Source organism: Sapajus apella, unplaced genomic scaffold (genome assembly GCF_009761245.1).
Source record: "Sapajus apella isolate SASKATOON/1434 unplaced genomic scaffold, GSC_monkey_1.0 scaffold62, whole genome shotgun sequence".
Classification (NCBI taxonomy): domain Eukaryota; kingdom Metazoa; phylum Chordata; class Mammalia; order Primates; family Cebidae; genus Sapajus; species Sapajus apella.
The window spans coordinates 444,866-464,639 of NW_022437002.1; the positions used below are offsets into that span (position 1 = coordinate 444,866).

At 44.6% G+C, this 19,774-nt stretch overlaps 1 protein-coding gene across 2 annotated transcripts; it reads left to right on the plus strand.

The window, feature by feature from the left end:
• Positions 1-4,955: 4,955 nt before the first annotated feature.
• MED18 (mediator complex subunit 18) lies at positions 4,956-11,897 on the plus strand. Of its 2 annotated transcripts, none has more exons than XM_032246582.1 (3): positions 4,956-5,160; positions 6,262-6,395; positions 11,022-11,897. In XM_032246582.1, the coding sequence occupies exons 2-3, from the start codon at positions 6,323-6,325 to the stop codon at positions 11,573-11,575; spliced, it is 627 nt and encodes a 208-aa protein (XP_032102473.1). In that variant the 5' UTR covers positions 4,956-5,160; positions 6,262-6,322; the 3' UTR covers positions 11,576-11,897. The 2 variants fall into 2 exon arrangements, with proteins under 2 accessions (XP_032102473.1, XP_032102474.1); XM_032246583.1 differs by having other exon boundaries at positions 4,980-5,104.
• Positions 11,898-19,774: the final 7,877 nt, after the last annotated feature.

Sequence of the window (19,774 nt, forward strand, 5' to 3'; positions counted from 1 at the left end):
GAAACCAGCCTGGTCAATATAGTGAGCCCTGTCACTACCAAAAAAGTAAAGAGAAAAAAGAAGCTGAGGCCAGGTGAGGTGGCTCAGGCCTGTAATCCCAGCCCTTTGGGAGGCCGAGGCAGATGGATTACCTGAGGTCAGGGGTTCAAGACCAGCTTGGCCAACATGGCGAAACCCAGCTCTACTAAAAATACAAAAACTAGCCAGGTGTGGTGGCTCACACCTGTAATCTCAATTACTTGGGAGGCTGAGGCACAAGAGACCTGAGAGGCAGGTCTTGAACCTGAGAGGCAAAGGTGGCAGTGAGCCAAGATGGCGCCATTGCCCTCCAGCGTGGATGAGAGAGTGAGATTGTATATCAAAAATAAATAAAACACACACACACAAACACACACACGATTCCTCACTTCAAGATGTTTATAATCTATCCAGGGAGATGAGCTGTGCACACAATACATTCACACATCCAGTGAGTCTCCTGAAAAATGAAAAAAATAATTTCTTTCTTTTTTTTTTTTTTTTGGAGACAAGAGTCTTGCTCTGTCACCCAGGCTGGAGTGCAGTGGCGAGATCTCTACTCATTGCAACCTCCACCTCCCCGGGTTCAAGCAATTCTCTTGCTTCAGTCTCCCAAGTAGCTAATTTGTGTGTGTGTGTGTGTGTGTGTATTTTTAGTAGAGACGAGGTTTCACCATGTTGCCCAGGGTGATCTGGAACTCCTGAGTTCAGGCAATCCACCCGCCTCGGCCTCACAGAGTGCTAGGATTACAGTTGTGAGCCACTGCACCCAGCTGAAAAAAATAATTTTTAAAAAATGAATATATAAAAGAGCAAAAACAAAAAAATAAACACACTCATAGAATGTAGCTAGGGTGGGGCATGGTGGCTCACACCTCTAACTCCAGCGCTTTGGAAGGCCAAAGTGGGAGAACTGCTGGAACCCAGGAGTTCAAGACCACTTTGGATAACACAGGAAGACCCCCATCTCTACCAAAAGAAAGAAAAGAAAAAAGCAGGCACGGTGGCTCACGCCTGTAATCCTAGCACTTTGGGAGGCTGAGGTGAGTGGATTACAAGGTCATCACAAGGTCAGGAGTTCGGGCTGGCCAATATGGTGAAACCCCACCTATACTAAAAATACAAAAATTAGCCAGGCATGGTGGCCAGTGCCTGTAATCCCAGCTACTCAGAAGGCTGAGGCAGGACAATTGCTTGAACCCGGGAGGCAAAGGCTGCAGTGAGCCAAAATCATGCCACTGCACCCTAGCATGGGCAACAGAGCAAGACTCCGTCTCAAAATAAATAAATAAAATAGCCGGGTGCGGTGGCTCAAGCCTGTAATCCCAGCACTTTGGGAGGCCGAGGCGGGTGGATCACGAGGTCAAGAGATCAAGACCATCCTGGTCAACATGGTGAAACCCTGTCTCTACTAAAAATACAAAAAATTAGCCGGGCATGGTGGCGCGTGCCTGTAATCCCAGCTACTCAGGAGGCTGAGGCAAGAGAATTGCCTGAACCCAGGAGGCGGAGGTTGCGGTGAGCCGAGATCGTGCCATTGCACTCCAGCTTGGGTAACAAGAGCGAAACTCCGTCCCAAAAAGTAAAATAAAATAAAATATAAATAAATAAATAAAATAAAATTAGCTGGTTATGGTGGTGTGCACCTGTGTCCCAGCTATTTGGGAAGCTGAGGTGAGAGGATCACTTGAGCCCAGGAGGTTGAGGCTGCAGAGAGCCATAATCACACCACTATGCTCCAGCCTGGGCGACAGTGAGACCCCATCTCTTAAAAACAAACCAAATGCAGATAAGCACTTTGGGTTAAAATAAATAAATTTTAAAAAGATAGCATATAGCATATGGCTCATGTGACTGTTCCAATGAGAGCTAAAAAAGAAAATAATAGCTGATAGCTACTACTTAGTAAGTGCCTACAGGCCGGGCACAATGACTCACACTCCCAGCACTTTGGGAGACCGAGATGGGAGGATGGCTTGAGGTCAGGAGTTTGAGACCAGCGTGGGCAACATAGTGAGACCTTTCTCTAAAAAAATAAATAAAATTAAATGAAAATAAAATAAGAAAATAAAAATATTAAGTGTTTACAATAAGCCAAGCACTATGTTAAATGATTTATAACCATCTCATTTTATTTTTGTGAACTCCTTCTTTGAAAGTACGATTATTACCTCTATCTTACAAAAAAAGGAAGCTGAGGCTCAGAGAGGGGAAGTGAATTGCCCAAGGTTGCACAGCTGATTAGTGGCAAAGTACAGGGGTGAGCCTCATCCTAAGCTCTGGGCATCATATCCTTATCAGAGAAACCATTCCCTATAATCCCTAGGCCTCCTTTACGTATTATCATATTGTTTACCCGTTTTCTATCTCCCCTACCTCTTTAAAAGAATATTTACCCTTCGTCAAAATACCAGCTAAAATTTGGGTAAATCCTATGGTGCCTCAAATGACCTGTAATTCACTAGACTTTCTATGCTGCAATTAGTGTCGTATAGGAAGAGAGGCCAAAGAAGTTCACAGCCTCCTCTAATCATTACAGCACTGAGAACAGCTCACTCTGCCCAATCTTGTGAATCACCAGGCCGATCAAGAGGCACATCCTAAACCCTAGGGCATATGCAACTCTAATAACTGCCAGAGTGCTGTGCAAGACCCAGTCCTTGTCAATGTTCTTTTCTTATTTAGTACACTCTTTCAGGATGATCTCATTTATTGTCACGCCTTTTAGCTACCATATGAGGCTATGGTTTTGAAATCTCTCTCTCCCCTGAACTTTGCCATTTGGGTGTCCCATAGACACCTGATGCTCAATGAACTCATCTTTCCTGTCTCACCTACACTGCTCTGTGTTTTCTAGCTTAGAGAAAAAAAGTGCTGGCTGGGTGCTGTGGCTCATGCCTGTAAATCCCAGCATTTTGGGAGACTGAGGCAGGTCTCAGGAGATCACAAGTTCAGGAGTTCGAGACCAGCCTGACCAACATGATGAAGCCCCGTCTCTACTAAAAATACAAAAATTAGCCAGGTGCGGTGGTGGATGCTGTAATCCCAATTACTCAGGAGGCTGAGGCAGGAGAATTGCTTTAACCTGGGAGGTGGAAGTTGCAGTGAGCCGAGATGGTGCTACTGCACTCCAGCCTGGGTGACCAAGCAAGACTCCATCTCAAAAAAAAAAAAAAAAAAAAAGTACTGCAACGGCCACTCAAGGTAGAAATCTGGACATTTGTGACTCCATCCCTCTGTCTTTACCTCTGGTTAGTCATTAAATAATTCTTTTACATATATATATATATTTTTTATTTTTATTTTTATTTCTATTTGTATTTTTTTTTGAGACAGAGTCTTGCTCTGTTGCCCAGGCTGGGGTGCAGTGGCATGATTTCGGATCACTGCAAACTCCGCCTCCTGGGTTCAAGTGATTCTCGTGCCTCAGGTACCTGAGTAGCTGGGACTACAGGCGTGTGCCACCACACCCAGCTAATTTCCTCTTTTACATTTTTAAAACCTTTTTCTCACAGTTGTTTCTCAGCCAGAGTTTTACCAAAGCACCTCATTGGTCTTTTTTTCTTTCTTTTTTTTCCAGATAGGGTCTCCCTCTGTTGCACAGGCTGGAGTGCAGGGGCCTATCTCGGCTCACTGCAACCTCTGCCTGCCAGGCTCAAGCAATCCTCCCACCTCAGCCTTCCAAGTAGCTGGGACTACAGGTGCGACCCACTACACTCAGCTAATTTTTGTATATTTTGTAGAGACAGGTTTCCACTGTGTTGCTCAGGCTGGTCTTGAATTCCTGAGCTCAGGCCATCTGCCCACCTTGCCTCCCAAAGTGCTGGGATTACAGGCCTGAGCCACCTAAGCCCGGCCTGATCTTTTTCCTCCAGGATCTTCTTTCCCAAACTTTTCTCCACATTGCAACCAGAGTTCCTTTAAAGCTCACGAATCTATTCTTTTTTTTTAATTGAGACAGTGTCTCGCTGTGTCACCCAGGCTGGAGTACAGGGGCGCGATCTCAGCTCACAGCAACCTCCGTCTCCTGGGTTCAAACGATTCTCCTGCCTCAGCCTCCTGAGTAGCTGGGATTACAGGCATGCACCACCACACCAGACTAATTTTTGTGTTTTTAGTAGAGACAGGGTTTCACCATGTTGGTCAGGCTGGTCTTGAACTCCTGACCTTGTGATCCTCCCACTTCGGCCTCCCAAAGTGCTGAGATTATAGGCGTGAGCCACTGCGCCTGGCCACATCTATTCTTTAATTTGGCCTGCAGAGTACTCCTGGATCTAGGCCTACACGTTTTCCACTTGCCTGCTCTGCCTATGGGAGTAGCCATTCTTTATTCGTTTACTTTCTTTTTTTCTTTCTTTTCTTTTCTTTTTTTTTTTTTTGATACAGAGTCTCTCTCTGTCGTCTAGGCTATAGTGCAAGTGGCGCAATGTCGGTTCGCTGCAACCTCCGCTTCCCCGGTTAAAGTGATTCTCCCACCTCAGCCTCCCTAGTAGCTGAAAGTACAGGCATGCGCCACCATGCCCAGCTAATTTTTGTATTTTTAGTGGAGGCGGGGTTTCACCATGTTGGCTGGGCTGGTCTTGAACTCCTGACCTCAAGTGACCCGCCCGCCTTGGCCTCCCAAATTGCTGGGGTTACAGGCATGAGCCACCGTGCCCGATCCCTCAGTTTTTTTTTTTTTTTTTTTTTTAAGTTCATGATAATTTCTGTAAGTCTTAACAGTTCCAAGAGACTTTCTACACAAATACATCTCCAGGTTGTCAAACCTAAAAACATTTTCCTAGAGGATGGCCTGTGACGTCAAGGCTTCAGGTAGCGCCCGGACGAATGCTCCAAAGGAGGGCGCCATCTTTCTTACAGCAGCCCGCGATTTCGCGCATGCGTTTCTGGTTGTCTGTTGGCAATGAAGCTCTTTGGCCTTCTCGGCACCCTTACTTTCCGGAACGGCAGTTTCGAGGTTTGTGAGACGTCGGCTTCCGACCGGAGGTGAAAAGAGGAGGAAGTTGGGTGGTTGCATCCGTCTGAGGGCTTCCCGGGTTCGGTTAACCGGAGCGCTGGAATCTAATCGTCGCTCAAAGGCTCCTAGGTGCGCGGGTGGATGTAATTCCCGGCTTCTTGAGAAAAAGCTAGAGCCTCAAGGAGGTGTGTTTCTAGTGTTTAAATGGACACGTGTTCTGGATGCCGGCTTAAGAGGGACCTATATACCATCATCTTAAAATAACTTCCTCTTGGCTCTCTTTAAAAGGCGTTTTCAGGCCAGCCGCAGTGGCTCTCCCGCCTGTAGTCTAGCTACTTGGGAGGCAGATCGGGAGGCTGAGGATCGCTTGAGCCCAGGAGTTCGAGGTTATAGTGAGCTGGGAACTCCCCATTGCACTCCAGCCTGTGCTGCAGATCGAGATCCTGTCTCCAAAAAAGAAAAGGGGAGAGGGGAAGGCATTTTTAGAGAGATGAAACGCCTAGATTCTAGTTTGCTCCAAACTCTGCCACCAACTTCCTCTGTGTATCCTTCTGCCCCTCTCCGAATCTCAGTATCCTCATCTATAAAATTAAGATCCCTTAAGTCACTTTTCAGTTCTTCTGAATTTTGTTTCCTCTTTATTATGTCATTTGAGCCACATAGCCTCCGGAATTAAAAATCACTGGCCTCGGCTGGGCGCGGTGGCTCATGCCTGTAATCCCAGCTCTTTGGGAGGCCGGATCACCTGAGACTGATCTGAGGCCAAGGGGTTCAAGACCAACCTGGCCAACATGGCAAAACCCCATCTCTACTAAAAATACAGAAAAAGCCGGGCGTGATGGCGGGTGCCTGTAATCCCAGCTACTCGGGAGGCTGAGGCAGGCGAATCGCTTGAATCCTGGAGGCGGAGGCTGCAGTGAACAGAGATCACCCCATTGCACTCCAGCCTGGATGACAAGAGTGAAACTCCATCTCAAAAAAAAAAAAAAAAAATTGGCCTTATTTTATAAGGAATACATTGAGTCCCAGAGTGAGGGGTTGTAGGACTTACTCAAGATTGCACAGGTAACTTGGAAGTTTCAGAACTTGAGACTAGAAGGTTATGGTATAACTCCATGACTATAGCTCCCTTTTATATTTCTGTATTATCAGTTCCTGGACTGGCCATATAAGGAGATACTCAGACGTTTTTGAATGAATGAATCTTTTGATTTGAAGGCCAGTGCCACAACAGATCTGGTCTCTCTCCACCACTCTGATGTATAAACAAGTGAACTCTTTTTCAGGTATATCTCATGCCTTACCTGACTGGGCGTTCTGAGTTGTGTTGTCTTCAACTTAGACACCATGGAGGCACCTCCAGTCACCATGATGCCTGTCACTGGGGGCACCATTAACATGATGGAGTACCTGCTGCAGGGTAAGTGAACCAGGGAACTTGGATTACCTGTTTTCCTCTTCTCTGTTCAGCTTCCCTGAAGATGAGAGACTTCACACAAAAGCAGCCTGCACAGTTTCTGGCAATCAGCTATGTTTTTAATTGTTACTTCATATTATAGTTTTATATGCATTAAACATATTAAATTTGTCATCATAACATATTTAAATGTACAGTTCAGTAGTGTGAAGTATATTAATATTGTTAAGCAACAGATCTTTAGAACTCGTGTTTATTGTGAGTAGCTTGAAAAAAATACTTAATAGAACTTTTTTTTCTTTGAGACGGAGTCTCGATCTGTCACCCAGGCTGGAATGCAGTGGCACGATATCAGCTCACTGCAACCTCCACTTCCTGGGTTCTAGGGATTCTTATGTCTCAGGCCCCTGAATAGTTGGGATTACAGGCATGCATCACCATGCCCAGCTAATTTTTGTATTTTTAGTAGAGAGTTGAGGTTTTGTCATGTTGGTCAGGCTGGTGTTGAACTCTTGGACTCAAGTGATCAACTTGCCTTGGCCTCCCAAAGTGCTAGGATTACAGGCATGGGCCACTGTGCCCAGCCTAAAATACTTTAGTTTTTCATCCTGTAAAACTGCATTAAACACTTGATTCCCACTCCCCTGTATGCCAAATCCTTAGCAACTATCTTTCTAGGTCCTGTTTCTCTGATTTTTTTTTTTTTTTTTTTTGAGACGGATTCTTCACTCTTTTGCCCAGGCTGGAGCATAGTGATGCGATCTCGGCTGACTGCAACCTCCACCTCCCAGGTTCAAGTGATTCTCCTTCCTCGGCCTCCCAAGTAGCTGGGACTACAGGTGTGCACCACCATGCCCAGCTAATTTTTGTATTTTTAGTAGGGATGGGGTTTCACTGTGTTGGCTAGAATGGTCCCTATCTCTTGACCTTGTGACCCGCATTCCTCGGCCTCCCAAAGTGCTGAGATTACAGGCATGAGCCACCACACCCAGCTAACCATTTCATTTTCATCGTAGGGTCTTAGCTCAGCTGTCATCCCCTTAGAGAGTCCTCTGACCACTCCAACACCTCAGAATACTTTCCTCCCCTTTGTCCCCTCCAGTTGCTCTCCATCTCATTCTGTTTCCTTGTGTTTTCATTTATTTGTTTGTTTATATGGAGACAGAGTCTTGCTCTCTCACCCAGGCTGAAATATACTGGTGCGATCACAGCACACTGCAGCCTCAACCTCCTATTCTCAAGCAATCCCCCCGCGTCAGCCTCCTGAGTAGCTGGGATTACAGGCCCATTCTACCACTCCCAGCTAATTATTATTTTTTATTTTTAGTAGAGATGAAGTCTTACTATGTTGACCAGGCTAGTCTCAAACTCCTGAACTCACATGATTCTCCCACCTCTGCATCCCCAGTGTGCTAGAATTGCAGGCATGAGTCACTGCACCCAGCCTTACTTATTTATTTCTTGTTTCCACTACTAAAATGTAATCTCCACAAGGGCAGAGCCTAGCACAGTGCCCCCAGGACAGCATTTAGTAAGCATACATTGAATGAACCAACACACTTATAAAGCACCTAAGATGTTTGAGGAATGAACATTTCTGAGACTGTCCTGAATTTAGGATGCAATGGCGAGCCATTCCCTATTCCTCACATTTTCTGTTTGAGATGGGGTTTCACCCTGTCACCCAGGCTGGAGTGCAGTGATGCGATCTTGTCTCACTGCAACCTCAGCCTGCTGGGCTCAAGCAGTCCTCCCACCTCAGCCACCCTAGTAGTTGGGACCACAGGCACACACCACCATGCCTGGCTATTTTTTTATTTTTGTATTTTTTGTAGGGACGGGATTTTGCAATGTTGCCCAGGCGGGTTTTGAACTCTTGGACTCCAGTGATCTGCCCGCCTCAGCCTCTAAAAGTGCTGGGATTGCAGGCGTGAGGCACTGTACCTGGCAATCCTAACATTTTCTGTCCTATGATACTAGGACCTTATGCACTGCTTTTCTTATAACCCTACCTGTTTCCAAATATTCAGTCATTTGAGTCCTTTCACCAATTTTTGGCATTGTTACAATAATATATCCTTATTTGCTTTAACAGATTTAGTCAACAAGTATTTGGCTTTTTGTTTTTTGTTTTTTGTTTTGAGACGGAATCTCACTCTGTCACCCAGGCTGGAGCGAAGTGGCATGATCTCGGCTCACTGCAACCACCGCCTCCTGGATTTAAGGGATTCTCATGTCTCAGCCTCCCAAGTAGCTTGAATTACAGGTGTGTACCACCTTGCCAGGCTAATTTTTTTGTATTTTTAGTAGAGACAAGGTTTTGCCATGTTGGCCAGGCTGGTCTCAAACTCCTGACCTCAGGTGATCCACCCGCCTCAGCCTCCCAAAGTGCTGGGATTACAAGTACAGGCCACCTCGCCCAGCCAGATTTTATCAACAAGTATTTGAATATGTTCCTAACATTTGAGTCATAGTCCATGGAAGGAGAAAAATGACTTTAAAAAAATCTATGTATAATTTCAGGCATTTGGGAGGCTAAGGCTGGAGTATTGCTTGAGTTTGGGAATTCAAGATTAGTCTGGTCAACATAGCAAGACTTTGTCTCTACTAAAAAAATTTTTTAAATTGGCCAGGCATGGTGGCTCACACCTATAATCCCAGCACTTCGGAAGGCCAAGGCAGACAGATCATAAGGTCAGGAGTTTGAGACCAGCCTGACCAATATGGTGAAACCCCATCTTGAAAAAAAAGAAGAAGAAAATAATTAACTGACTTGGAGTGAGCCGAGATTGTGCCACTGCACTCCAGCCTGGGCGACAGAGCGAGACTCTGTCTCAAAAGAAAAAAGATAACACAAACGTCACGTAGGGAGGAAAAGAGTATTGATACAAGAGAGGACCAAGATTGAGTCCTAGTCCTCCAGTGTTTAGGGAAGATGAGAAGCAACAAGCAAAGAAGACTTGAATGGTCAGTGAGTTAAGTGAAGAACCAAGAGAATTGTGTCTCAGAGGCCAAGGGAAGAATAGATTTCACAGTGGGTATAATCTACTATATAACAACCGTGTCAGATGTTGCCAAGGGGATGAAGGTTCAATGAAGCAATTCATTCTCTTCTACTTACATATAGAAGAGGAAAACTTTTCCTGATAAAAAGGAAACTTTAGCTGGGCGCAGTGGCTCGTGCCTGTAATCCCAGCATTTTGGAAGGCTGAGGTGGGCAGATCACGAGGGTAAGAGATCGAGACCATCCTGGCCAACATGGTGAAGCCCCGTCTCTACTAAAAATACAAAAATTAGCTGGGCATGGTGGTGCATACCTATAATTCCAGCTACTCAGGAGGCTGAGGCAGGAGAATCGTTTAAACCTAGGAGGCGGAGTTGCAGTGAGCTGAGATCATGCCACTGCACTCTAGCCTGTGACAGAAAAAGACACCATCTCAAGAAAAAAAAAAAAAAGGAAACTTGCCGGGCACAGTGGCTCACGCCTGTAATCCCAGCACTTTGGGAGGCCGAGGCGGATGGATCACGAGGTCAAGAGATCGAGACCATCCTGGTCAACATGGTGAAACCCCGTCTCTACTAAAAATACAAAAAAAAAAAAAAAATTAGCTGGGCATGGTGGCACATGCCTGTAATCCCAGCTACTCAGGAAGCTGAGGCAGGAGAATTGCCTGAACCCAGGAGGCGGAGGTTGCAGTAAGCCGAGATCGCGCCATTGCCCTCCAGCCTGGGTAACAAGAGCAAAACTCCATCTCAAAAAAAAAAAAGGAAACTATATTTCTTCTATAAATGAAAGACTTTTATTTGTTGGAAATTAAAGGCAATTGTTAAAGTATATGACAACCAAATAGTGTTATTGGCTGGGCATGTTGGCTTACACCTGTAATCCCAACACTTTGGGAGACCAAGGCCAGGAGTTCAAGACCAACCTGGACAACAATATAGTGAGACCCCATTTCTAGAAAAACAAATAAATAAATACATAGCTAAAACAGTATTATTACTTTTTTTTTTTTGAGACAGAGTCTCGCTCTATTACCCAGGCTGGAGTGCAATGGTGCGATCTCTGCTCACCAAAATCTTCGCCTCCCGGATTCAAGTGATTCTCCTGCCTCAGCCTCCTGAGTAGCTGGGATTATAGGCACGCACGTACCACCACACCCAGCTAATATTTGTGTTTTTAGTAGAGATGGGGTTTCACCATGTTGGCCAGGGTAGTCTCGATCTCCTGACCTCAGGATCTGCCCACCTCGGCCTCCCAAAGTGCTGGGATTACAGGCGTGAGCCACCGTGCCCAGCCAGTATTATTACATTCTAGATAGACACTGTGGCTGATTAAAAGCTCTAAGTCCAAGGCATGTTGGAAATTAGCATTAGAGACAGCCTAAAGACTTTGTAGTCCTAAATAAGAAAATTCCAAAAAATTGAAAAGGAAAATAACAACTGTCTCACAATGTTATACAATATCTTGCTAGCGTAACTCCTCTAAAATCTCACGTGTTGGCCCTATGTGTTGTGAAATGCTTCACTAAACTGTTTTGGTTTTTCATTTTAAGTTTTTTCGATTGTAGGCTAATTCCATGACCTAAAAGGAAAGATAGGACTCAGAGGTGCTTTTTCCCTTTTCAGGAAGTGTTTTAGATCACAGTTTGGAAAGCCTCATCCACCGCCTTCGTGGTTTGTGTGACAACATGGAACCTGAGACTTTCCTTGACCATGAGATGGTATTCCTCCTTAAGGGCCAGCAAGCCAGCCCGTTTGTTCTAAGGGCCCGACGCTCTATGGACAGGGCAGGGGCACCCTGGCATCTGCGCTACCTGGGACAACCAGAAATGGGAGACAAGAACCGCCACGCCCTGGTGCGAAACTGCGTGGACATTGCCACGTCTGAGAACCTTACCGACTTCTTGATGGAAATGGGCTTCCGCATGGACCATGAGTTTGTTGCTAAGGGACACTTGTTCCGAAAGGGCATCATGAAGATTATGGTGTACAAGATTTTCCGCATCCTGGTGCCAGGGAACACAGACAGCACTGAGGCCTTGTCACTTTCCTATCTCGTGGAATTAAGTGTAGTTGCACCTGCTGGACAGGACATGGTTTCTGATGACATGAGGAACTTTGCAGAGCAGCTAAAACCTCTGGTTCACCTAGAGAAAATAGACCCCAAGAGGCTCATGTGACTAAGAGAATCTGTCCACATTTGGGGCCTGTCCTTACTTGTTTGAAAAAATATGTTTTAAATGCCCCATTTCACCATTGCCAGGCATTCTTCTTTCAGGGAGGAGGATGCCTCGTGATGATTTCGCTTTCATGACAGCCTTTCTCCATTAAAGGCTCAGGACATCATGGAGAATCTATCTAATCCTGCTGTATAAAGAGCAGAAACTGGAGTAAATTAGCTTTTGGAAATAAAAATTTCTTGTTTGGCCATTTGTGTGTAAGGTTTGTAACATTAGAGGCTGTGAGCTTGTGCTGTGTGGTAATAAAGGCAGTGGCCTAGAATTTTGTTTAGGAAGTCTTTATTTACCCCTAGGTAACACAGATTTTCCTTCTTAACTTTATAGTTTTAACTTTCACATTTAGATCTTTAATTCATCTAGAGTCCATTTTCTACGTGGTTTCAAGTAAAAACCCAGGTTTCTTCTCCCGGCAGTGAATTAGTTTTTCTACCACCATCCAAAAAACAATTTTCAGTGCTTTGTGCTGCTCCCATTGTCACATATTAGGTTTCCATATATGTACTTTATTTTTAAGTTCTCCAATTTATTTCATTTTTTTTCTTTGTTTCAGTGCCAGCAATACAATGTTTTTATTATTAAGGCTTTATAGTAGAGCCAGTTCTACCAGTAAGGCAGGTACCCTTACCTTTTGTCCTCTAAAATAGACATAGTGTAGTGTAGTAATATTTCAAAAAATAATAATAAAAGACGGCATCCAGATATGGTGGCTCATGCTTATAATCCCAGTACTTTGGGAGGCCAGGACAAGAGGATTGCTTGAGGCCAGGAATTCAAGACCAGCCTGGGCAACATAGCAAGACCTTATCTCTACAAAATAATTTTTTTTTAATTAGCCAGGTGTGATGGCATGCACCTGTGGTTCCAGCTATTTGGGAGGCTGAAGTAGGAGGATCTCTTGAGCCTGAGAGATTGAGGCTGCAGTGACTTGTGATCCTACCAATATATTCCAGCCTGTCTCAACAACAACAAAAATACAGACTGGGTTTTCATAGGTCTATTCTTTCATATTCATTTTAAAGTAAGTTGTAGATTCTCAACATTACTACTGGAATTTTTGTTGGAATTTCATTGACTATGTATAGATTAATTTGGGAAAGAACCAACATCTTTTCATGGAACACTCCCTGCCCAGAATTCAGTGTGGCTGGCTTTCTTCACCTTTCAGGTCTCTGCTAAAATGTCAGAGAAGCTTCCTTGACCATCCAGAATTAAGTGGCACACTCATTCTCTGTCATTCTCTACTCTCTATTACTCTCTATCCCTTTACCTTTTTTTTTTTTTTTTTTGAGATGGAGTCTCATTCTGTTGCCCAGGCTGGAGTGCAGTGGCACCATCTGGACTCACTGCAACTTCCACCTCCTGGGTTCAAGCGATTCTCCTACCTCAGCTTCCCGAGTAGCTGAGATTACAGGCATGCAGTACCACACCCAGCTAATTTTGATATTTTTAGTAGAGTTGGGGTTTCACCGTTTTGGCCAGGCTGGTCTCAAATTCCTGACCTCAACCAATCTACCTGCCTCAGCCTCCCAGTCTTAGGATTAAAGACTCGAGCCACCATGCCCGATATCTCTTTCTTTATTTTTTTCCATAGTGCTTACAAGCAATCTGCCCGCCTCAGCCTCCCAAAGTGCTGGGATTACAGGTATCAGCCACCTGCACTGCCCAATTTTAGTATTGTTAACAAGACTGTATGCTTTCTAACAAGAGGATCTAACTGTGTTTTGTAGGATAGCCTAATGATTAAGAGCACAAACTTTGGAATCTTTGGTTCAAATCTAAACTGCACTGCATGTTTGTTGTTCAAGCTGGGTAAACCTCTATAAGTCTTAGTTTGCTTTTTTTCCCCCACAACCCCCTTTTTCTTTTTTGAGACCAAGTCTCACTCTATCACCCAGGCTGGAGTGCAGTGGCACAATCTCGGCGCACTGCAACCTCCACCCTCCAGGTTCAAGCGAGTCTCCTGCCTCAGCCTCCAGAGTAGTTGGGATTACAAGCGCCTGCCACCGCACCTGGCTACTTTTTTTTGTTTTTTGTATTTTTAGTAGAGATGGGGTTTCACCATCTTGGCCAGACTGGTCTTGAATTTCCTGACTTCGTTATCCAGCCTCATCAGCCTCCCAAAGTGCTGGGATTATAGGTGTGAGCCAACGTACCTGGCCAAGCCTTAGTTTTCTTGTCTGCAAAATGTGTTTGATCATAGACTGTTCCTAGAGATTATTATAGGGATTAAATGAGATAATCCACGCATTTAGCACAGTGCCTGGTCATAATAACTGATCAATAAATCAATATTTATGCCAGGTAATGTGATAAATGTTTTATTTAGCACTGTTCTAAATACTTTTTATTTATATGAACCCCATAACCCCTATCTAGCTTAGTACTACTCGTATAATGACCTTTCAAATATTTGTTGAGTGAATAAGTGAGTGAATGAGTGTTGAGTGAACTTGTGAATGCTGACTTGGAGACCAAAAGAATCTTGCCTGTGTAAGCTGGTTTGTCCCAGGTTAACATTCCTCTTTAATGAGTTGGTATGTACGCCATGAGGCCCAGCATCTGTAGTAAGCCAGAGGAGACTGTGGAAAGGGTAGCTTTTTGACTATGGCTTTCTCTTTTTTTTTGAGACAGAGTCTCACTCTGTCACCCAGCCTGGAGAGCATTGGTACAATCTTGGCTCACTGCAACCTCTGCCTCCCAAGCAATTCTCATGCCTCAAGTGATTCTCATGCCTCAGCTTCCCAAGTACCTGGGATTATAGGAATGTACCACCATGCTCAGCTAAATTTTTTTGTATGTTTAATAGAGACAGGCTGGTCTTGAACGCCTGAGCTCAAGTGATCTGCCTGCTTCAGCCACAGGCATGAACCACCATGCCTGGCCAACTATGGCTTTTTCACTCTGAAGAAGCCATTCACACTTTAATGCTCTAATTTATTTCTGAGAACTGAAAACATGAGTTTTAAAAACTTGCTCTAGGTAGAAATGTTAAAATTTACAATACTTAAGGTCATGGAGAACATGGAGAAAGGAGTACATTTTTGGAGGAAATAAAAATCAGTGAAAACTCTTCTTGAGCTCATTTAGCTAAGAAAATAATTAAGAATTTTCACAAAGGTGCCAGGCACGGTGGCTCACGCCTGTAATCCCAGCACTTTGGGAGGCCAAGGCAGGCGAATCACCTGAGGTCCGGAGTTCGAGACCAGCCTGACCAACATGGAGAAACCCCGTCTCTACTAAAAATACAAAATTAGCTGGGCGTGGTGGCAGGTGCCTGTAGTCCCAGCTACTCAGGAGGCTGAGGCAGGAGAATTGTTTGAACCCGGGAGGTGGAGGTTGCAGTGAGCCAAGATTGCACCATTGCATTCCAGCATAGGCAACAAGAGTGGAACTCCATCTCAACATAAAAAAAGGCTTAAAGAAAGAATTTTCACAAAGGTTTAGTATAAGCCTGCTTATCTTAGTGATGTGTGTAATTTAGCAAAAAATGGAAATACAGCCAGGCGCGGTGGCTCACGCCTGTAATCCCAGCACTTTGGGAGGTCAAGGAAGGTGGATCACAAGGTCAAGAGATTGAGGCCATCCTGGCCAACATGGTGAAACCCCATCTCTACTATAAATACAAAAAATTGGCTGTGCATGGTGTCACATGCTTGTACTTCCAGCTATTCAGGAGGCTGAGGCAGAAGAATCACTTGAATCCGGGAGGCAGACATTATAGTGAGCTGAGATCGTGCCACTGCACTCCAGCCTGGTGACAGAGCGAGACATCTAAAAAAAAAAAAAAAAAAAACTTGAAATAATCTTATATTTATTTATTCATTTATTATTTCAAGATAGGGTCTCGCTCTGTCACTGAGGCTGGAATGCAGTGGCTCCAACAAGGCTTACTGCAGCCTTGACCTCCTGTGCTTAAGCAACCCTCCCTCCTCAGACTCCCAGAGTGCTGGGATTATAGGCATGCCCCACCATGCTTTTTGTTTGTTTGTTTGTTTTTCTTTTTAGACTGAGTCTCGCTCTGTTGCTCAGGCTGGAGTGCAGTGGTGAGATCTCAGCTCACTGCAACCTATACCTCTCGGGTTCAAGCGATTCTCCTGCCTCAGCCTCCCGAGTAGCTGGGACTACAGGCACCTGCCACCATGCCCTGTTAATTTTTGTATTTTTAGCAGAGACGTGGTTTCACCATGTGGCCAGGATGGTCTTGATGTCTTGACCTCGAGATCCGCCCTCCTCAGCCTCCCAAAGTGTGGAGATTATAGGCATGAGCCACTGAGCCCAGCTGTGCACCACCATGCTTAGTGGAAATAATCTTGATGTCTAATAAATGGAATGGAATAATTAAATGATACTGCACATCCACACAGTAAGATATCGCATAGCCATAGAAAAAGAATTTGTAGAAATGAATTTAATGGAAAAATTTTCTAGATAGTTAACTTATTAACTCTGTGGTCTATGGCAAATTACTTAACTCCTTTGCCTTAGTCTCCTTATCATTAAATGGGATACTAATATTGCCTTCTTTATAGTGTTATCATGAGATTTAAATGAGTTGTTACAGGTAAAAACATTTGGGATAGTACCTGGCCTAGAGTAAACATTAGATAAATATAAGTTGTAATTATTATAAGAAAAGCTTTAAAATAATATGCTATTTAAAAAAAAAACACAACTAAATAAATAAATAGAAAAAAATAATATGCTATTTAAAACATAATATGCTATTTTTTCTAATATGCGTACATAGATATAATGGTATGAAAGTAAATACTTCAAAACGTTAACAAGTAGCTCACACTTGTAATCCCAGCACTTTGGGAGGTCAAGGAGGGTGGATCACTTGAGGTCAGGAGTTTGAGACCAGCCTGGACAACATGTCAAAACTCTGTCTCCACCAAAATATACAAAAATTAGCTGGGCATGGTGGTACACGTCTGTAGTCCCAGCTACTTGGGAGGCTGAAGTGGAAGAATCACCTGGGCCCAGTGGGTTGAGGTTGTAGTGAGCTAAGATGTTGCCACTGCGCTCCAACCTTGGTAACTGAGTAAGATTCCATCTCAAACAACAACATACACACACACAAACATAAAGCGAAAACAAAACAGAAAAAGAGTATTTCTTTAGTAGGGGAGTAAGGATGTCTGGGATTTTCTACGCTGCCTGTGCCATGCTTTTTAGCCCCTGTGGCCAGTATATGAGTGTGAAGGAGGAGTCAGCTTTCTCCACCTATTTTGAAAGGTGATCTCCTCTCTTATCAAATGGGAAAGGATCCCCAGGATGCTCATAGGCAATGAATGAGTTTCTTTTTTTTTTTTTTTCTTTTTTTGAGAGGGAGTCTCCCTCTGTTACCCGGGCTGGAGTGCAATGATCTCGGCTCACTGCAACTTCCACCTCCCAGATTCAAGTGATTCTCCTGCCTCAGCCTCCCTGGTAGCTGGAATTACAGGCACCTGTGCTATTTTTTTTGTATTTTTAATAGAGACAGAATTTCACTATGTTGGCCAGGCTAGCCTCAGACTCCTGACCTTGTGATCCCCCCACCTCAGCCTCCCAAAGTGCTGGGATTACAGGCGTGAGCCACTGCGCCCAGCCAACACTTTCCCAACAGATCAGATGTGGGGCCCAACAATATAGAACCAACACTGAACTCTAGAGGCAGACAGGATGTGAGTCATCACACTGGCTTTTTGTCAAGTTGAGTATAATTGTTTCTGTGTTTTTCTTTGGCAGTATGAATGTGAACTGACCAGACTAATTTAGAAAAACAAACAAATATATCAGAAGATAAACATTTAAATAAGTAGTTTCCTTCAAAGTATTTATTTTGAGAAGTGAAACACTTTACTATTGTTCAAATAATCATTGGATTTTTGAGGTGGGTGGGGGAGAAGTCAAATTGATTTCAAAATCAGTTTACATGAAATATTTTACTAGCTCCTGATTTATTAAATTGTAATACCCAGTACTATTTTCAGTATGGTAAAATGGGTATACTTTTTTTTTCAAGATGGGATCTTGCTAGGTTGGTCAGGCTGATCTTGAACCCCTGGCCTCAGCTGATCCTCCCACCTCAGCCTTCCAAAATGCTGGGATTATAGCCATGAGCCACCACACCTGGCCCTAAAATAATATTTTTTTCTTTTTCTTCTGAGATGAAGTTTTGCTGTTGTTGCCCCAGGCTGGAGTGTAATGGGGCGATCTCCGCTCACTGCAACCACCGCCTCCTGGGTTCAAGCGATTCTCCTGCCTCAGCCTCCTGAGTAGTCGGGAGTACTAGGCACCCACCACCGCATCCAGCTAATTTTTGTATTTTTAGTAGAGATGGGGTTTTGCCATGTTGGTCAGGCTGGTCTTGAGCTCTGGACCTCAGGTGGTCTGCCTGCCTCAGCCTCCCAAAATGCTGGGATTATAGGCGTGAGCCACTGTGCCCCGCCACTTATATTTCTTAATAATAAAAATCTTGAAACAACCTAAATGTTCAAAAATGAGAAGCAGTTAAATAAAATTTGGCAAACTCATTTGATGGACTATTATGCAGCCATTAAAATTATTGTTATTGCAACTGAGTATCTCAGCCTCAAAATGTATTTTGTTTTTTTTCCCCTCCTTTCCTACTTAATCTTTTTTTTTTCAGACCAAGTTTCACTCTTGTTGCTCAGGTTGGAGTGCAGTGGAATGATCTCAGCTCGCTGCAACCTCCACCTCCTGGGTTCAAGTGATTCTCCTGCCTCAGCCTCCTGAGTGGCTAGGATTACAGGCACCTACTACCATGCCTGGCTAATTTTTATATTTTTACTAGAGATGGAGTTTCACCATGTTGGCCAGGCTGGTCTCAAACTCCTGACCTCAGGTGACCCACCCGCAGTGGCCTCCAAAGTGCTGGGATTACAGGCGTGAGCCACTGCACCTGGCCTTCCTTCTTAATCTTAAAATGTAGCCTTGACACCTATTTTAGAATTCTCTTTTCTCCCTTTCCCTCCTGACACTCCACTGCATCATGCACACCTATCTAAGTATATGTTCATTTAGAAACTCCAGGGGCTGTCAGGGTGCAGTGGCTCATGCCTGTAATCCCAGCACTTTGGGAGGCTGAGGTGGTCAGGAGTTCAAGACCAGCCTGACCAACATGGTAAAACCCCATTTCTACTAAAAATACAAAAATTAGCCAGCTGTGGTGGCATGCACCTGTAATCCTAGCTACTCAGGAGGCTAGGGCAGTAGCTGGGATTACAGGCACCTACCACCATGCCCAGCTAATTTTTGTGTTTTTTAGTAGAGACGAGATTTCACCTTCTTGGGCAGGCTGGTCTTGAACTCCTGACCTCAAATGATTATCCTGCCTCAGCCTTCCAAAGTACTAGGATTACAGGCGTGAGCCATTGCACCTGGCTTTTTTTTTGTTTGATTAGCCAGGTTCTTGCTCTGTCTCAGAGGCTGGAATGCAGTGGCACAACAATCATGGCTCACCGCAGCCTGGACCTCCTGGGCTCAAGCAATCCTCCCATCTCAGCCTCCTGAGTAGGCACGACTGCAGGGACGTGCCACCACATTCAGCTCTTTTTTAAATTTTTTGTAGAGATGAAGTCTCACTCTGTTGCTCAGGCTGGTCTCAACTCCTGGACTCAGGGCTTAAGCCTCTCTAAGTGTGGGGATTACAAGCGTAAGCCACCGCTCCTGGCCACTTTCCCTGTTTTTTTCTTTTTCTGCTTTAGAGACGGTCTCCTTCTGTGGCCCAGGCTGGAGTATAGTTGCAGGATGATGGCTCACTGAGTTTTTTACCTTCTGGGTTCAAGTGATCCTCCTGCCTCAGCCTCCCATGTAGTGGGACTACAGGCACATACTACCATGTCTGGCTGATTTTTTTTGTTTTTAAGACGGAGTCTCACTCTGTTGCCCAGGCTGGAGTGCAGTGGTGCTATCTGGGCTCACTGCAACCTCCACCTCCCAGGCTCAAGTGATCCTCCTGCCTCAGCCTCTGGGGTGGCTGGGACTTCAGATGGGTGCCACCACGCCCAGCTAATTTTCATACTTTTTGTAGAGAAGGGGTTTTGCCATGTTGCCGAGACTGGTAATTTTTAAAATTGTTTTGTAGAAACGGAGTCTTGCTATGTTGCCCAGGCTGGTCTTGAACTTCTGAGC

What these genes read in the sequence shown, in the direction of transcription:
- MED18 (XM_032246582.1), top strand. Translation starts at nt 6,323, where the DNA reads ATGGAGGCACCTCCAGTCACCATGATGCCTGTCACTGGGGGCACCATT. An exon ending in GATGGAGTACCTGCTGCAGG is followed by an intron (nt 6,396 to 11,021) that starts GTAAGTGAACCA and finishes TTCCCTTTTCAG; the next exon opens with GAAGTGTTTTAGATCACAGT.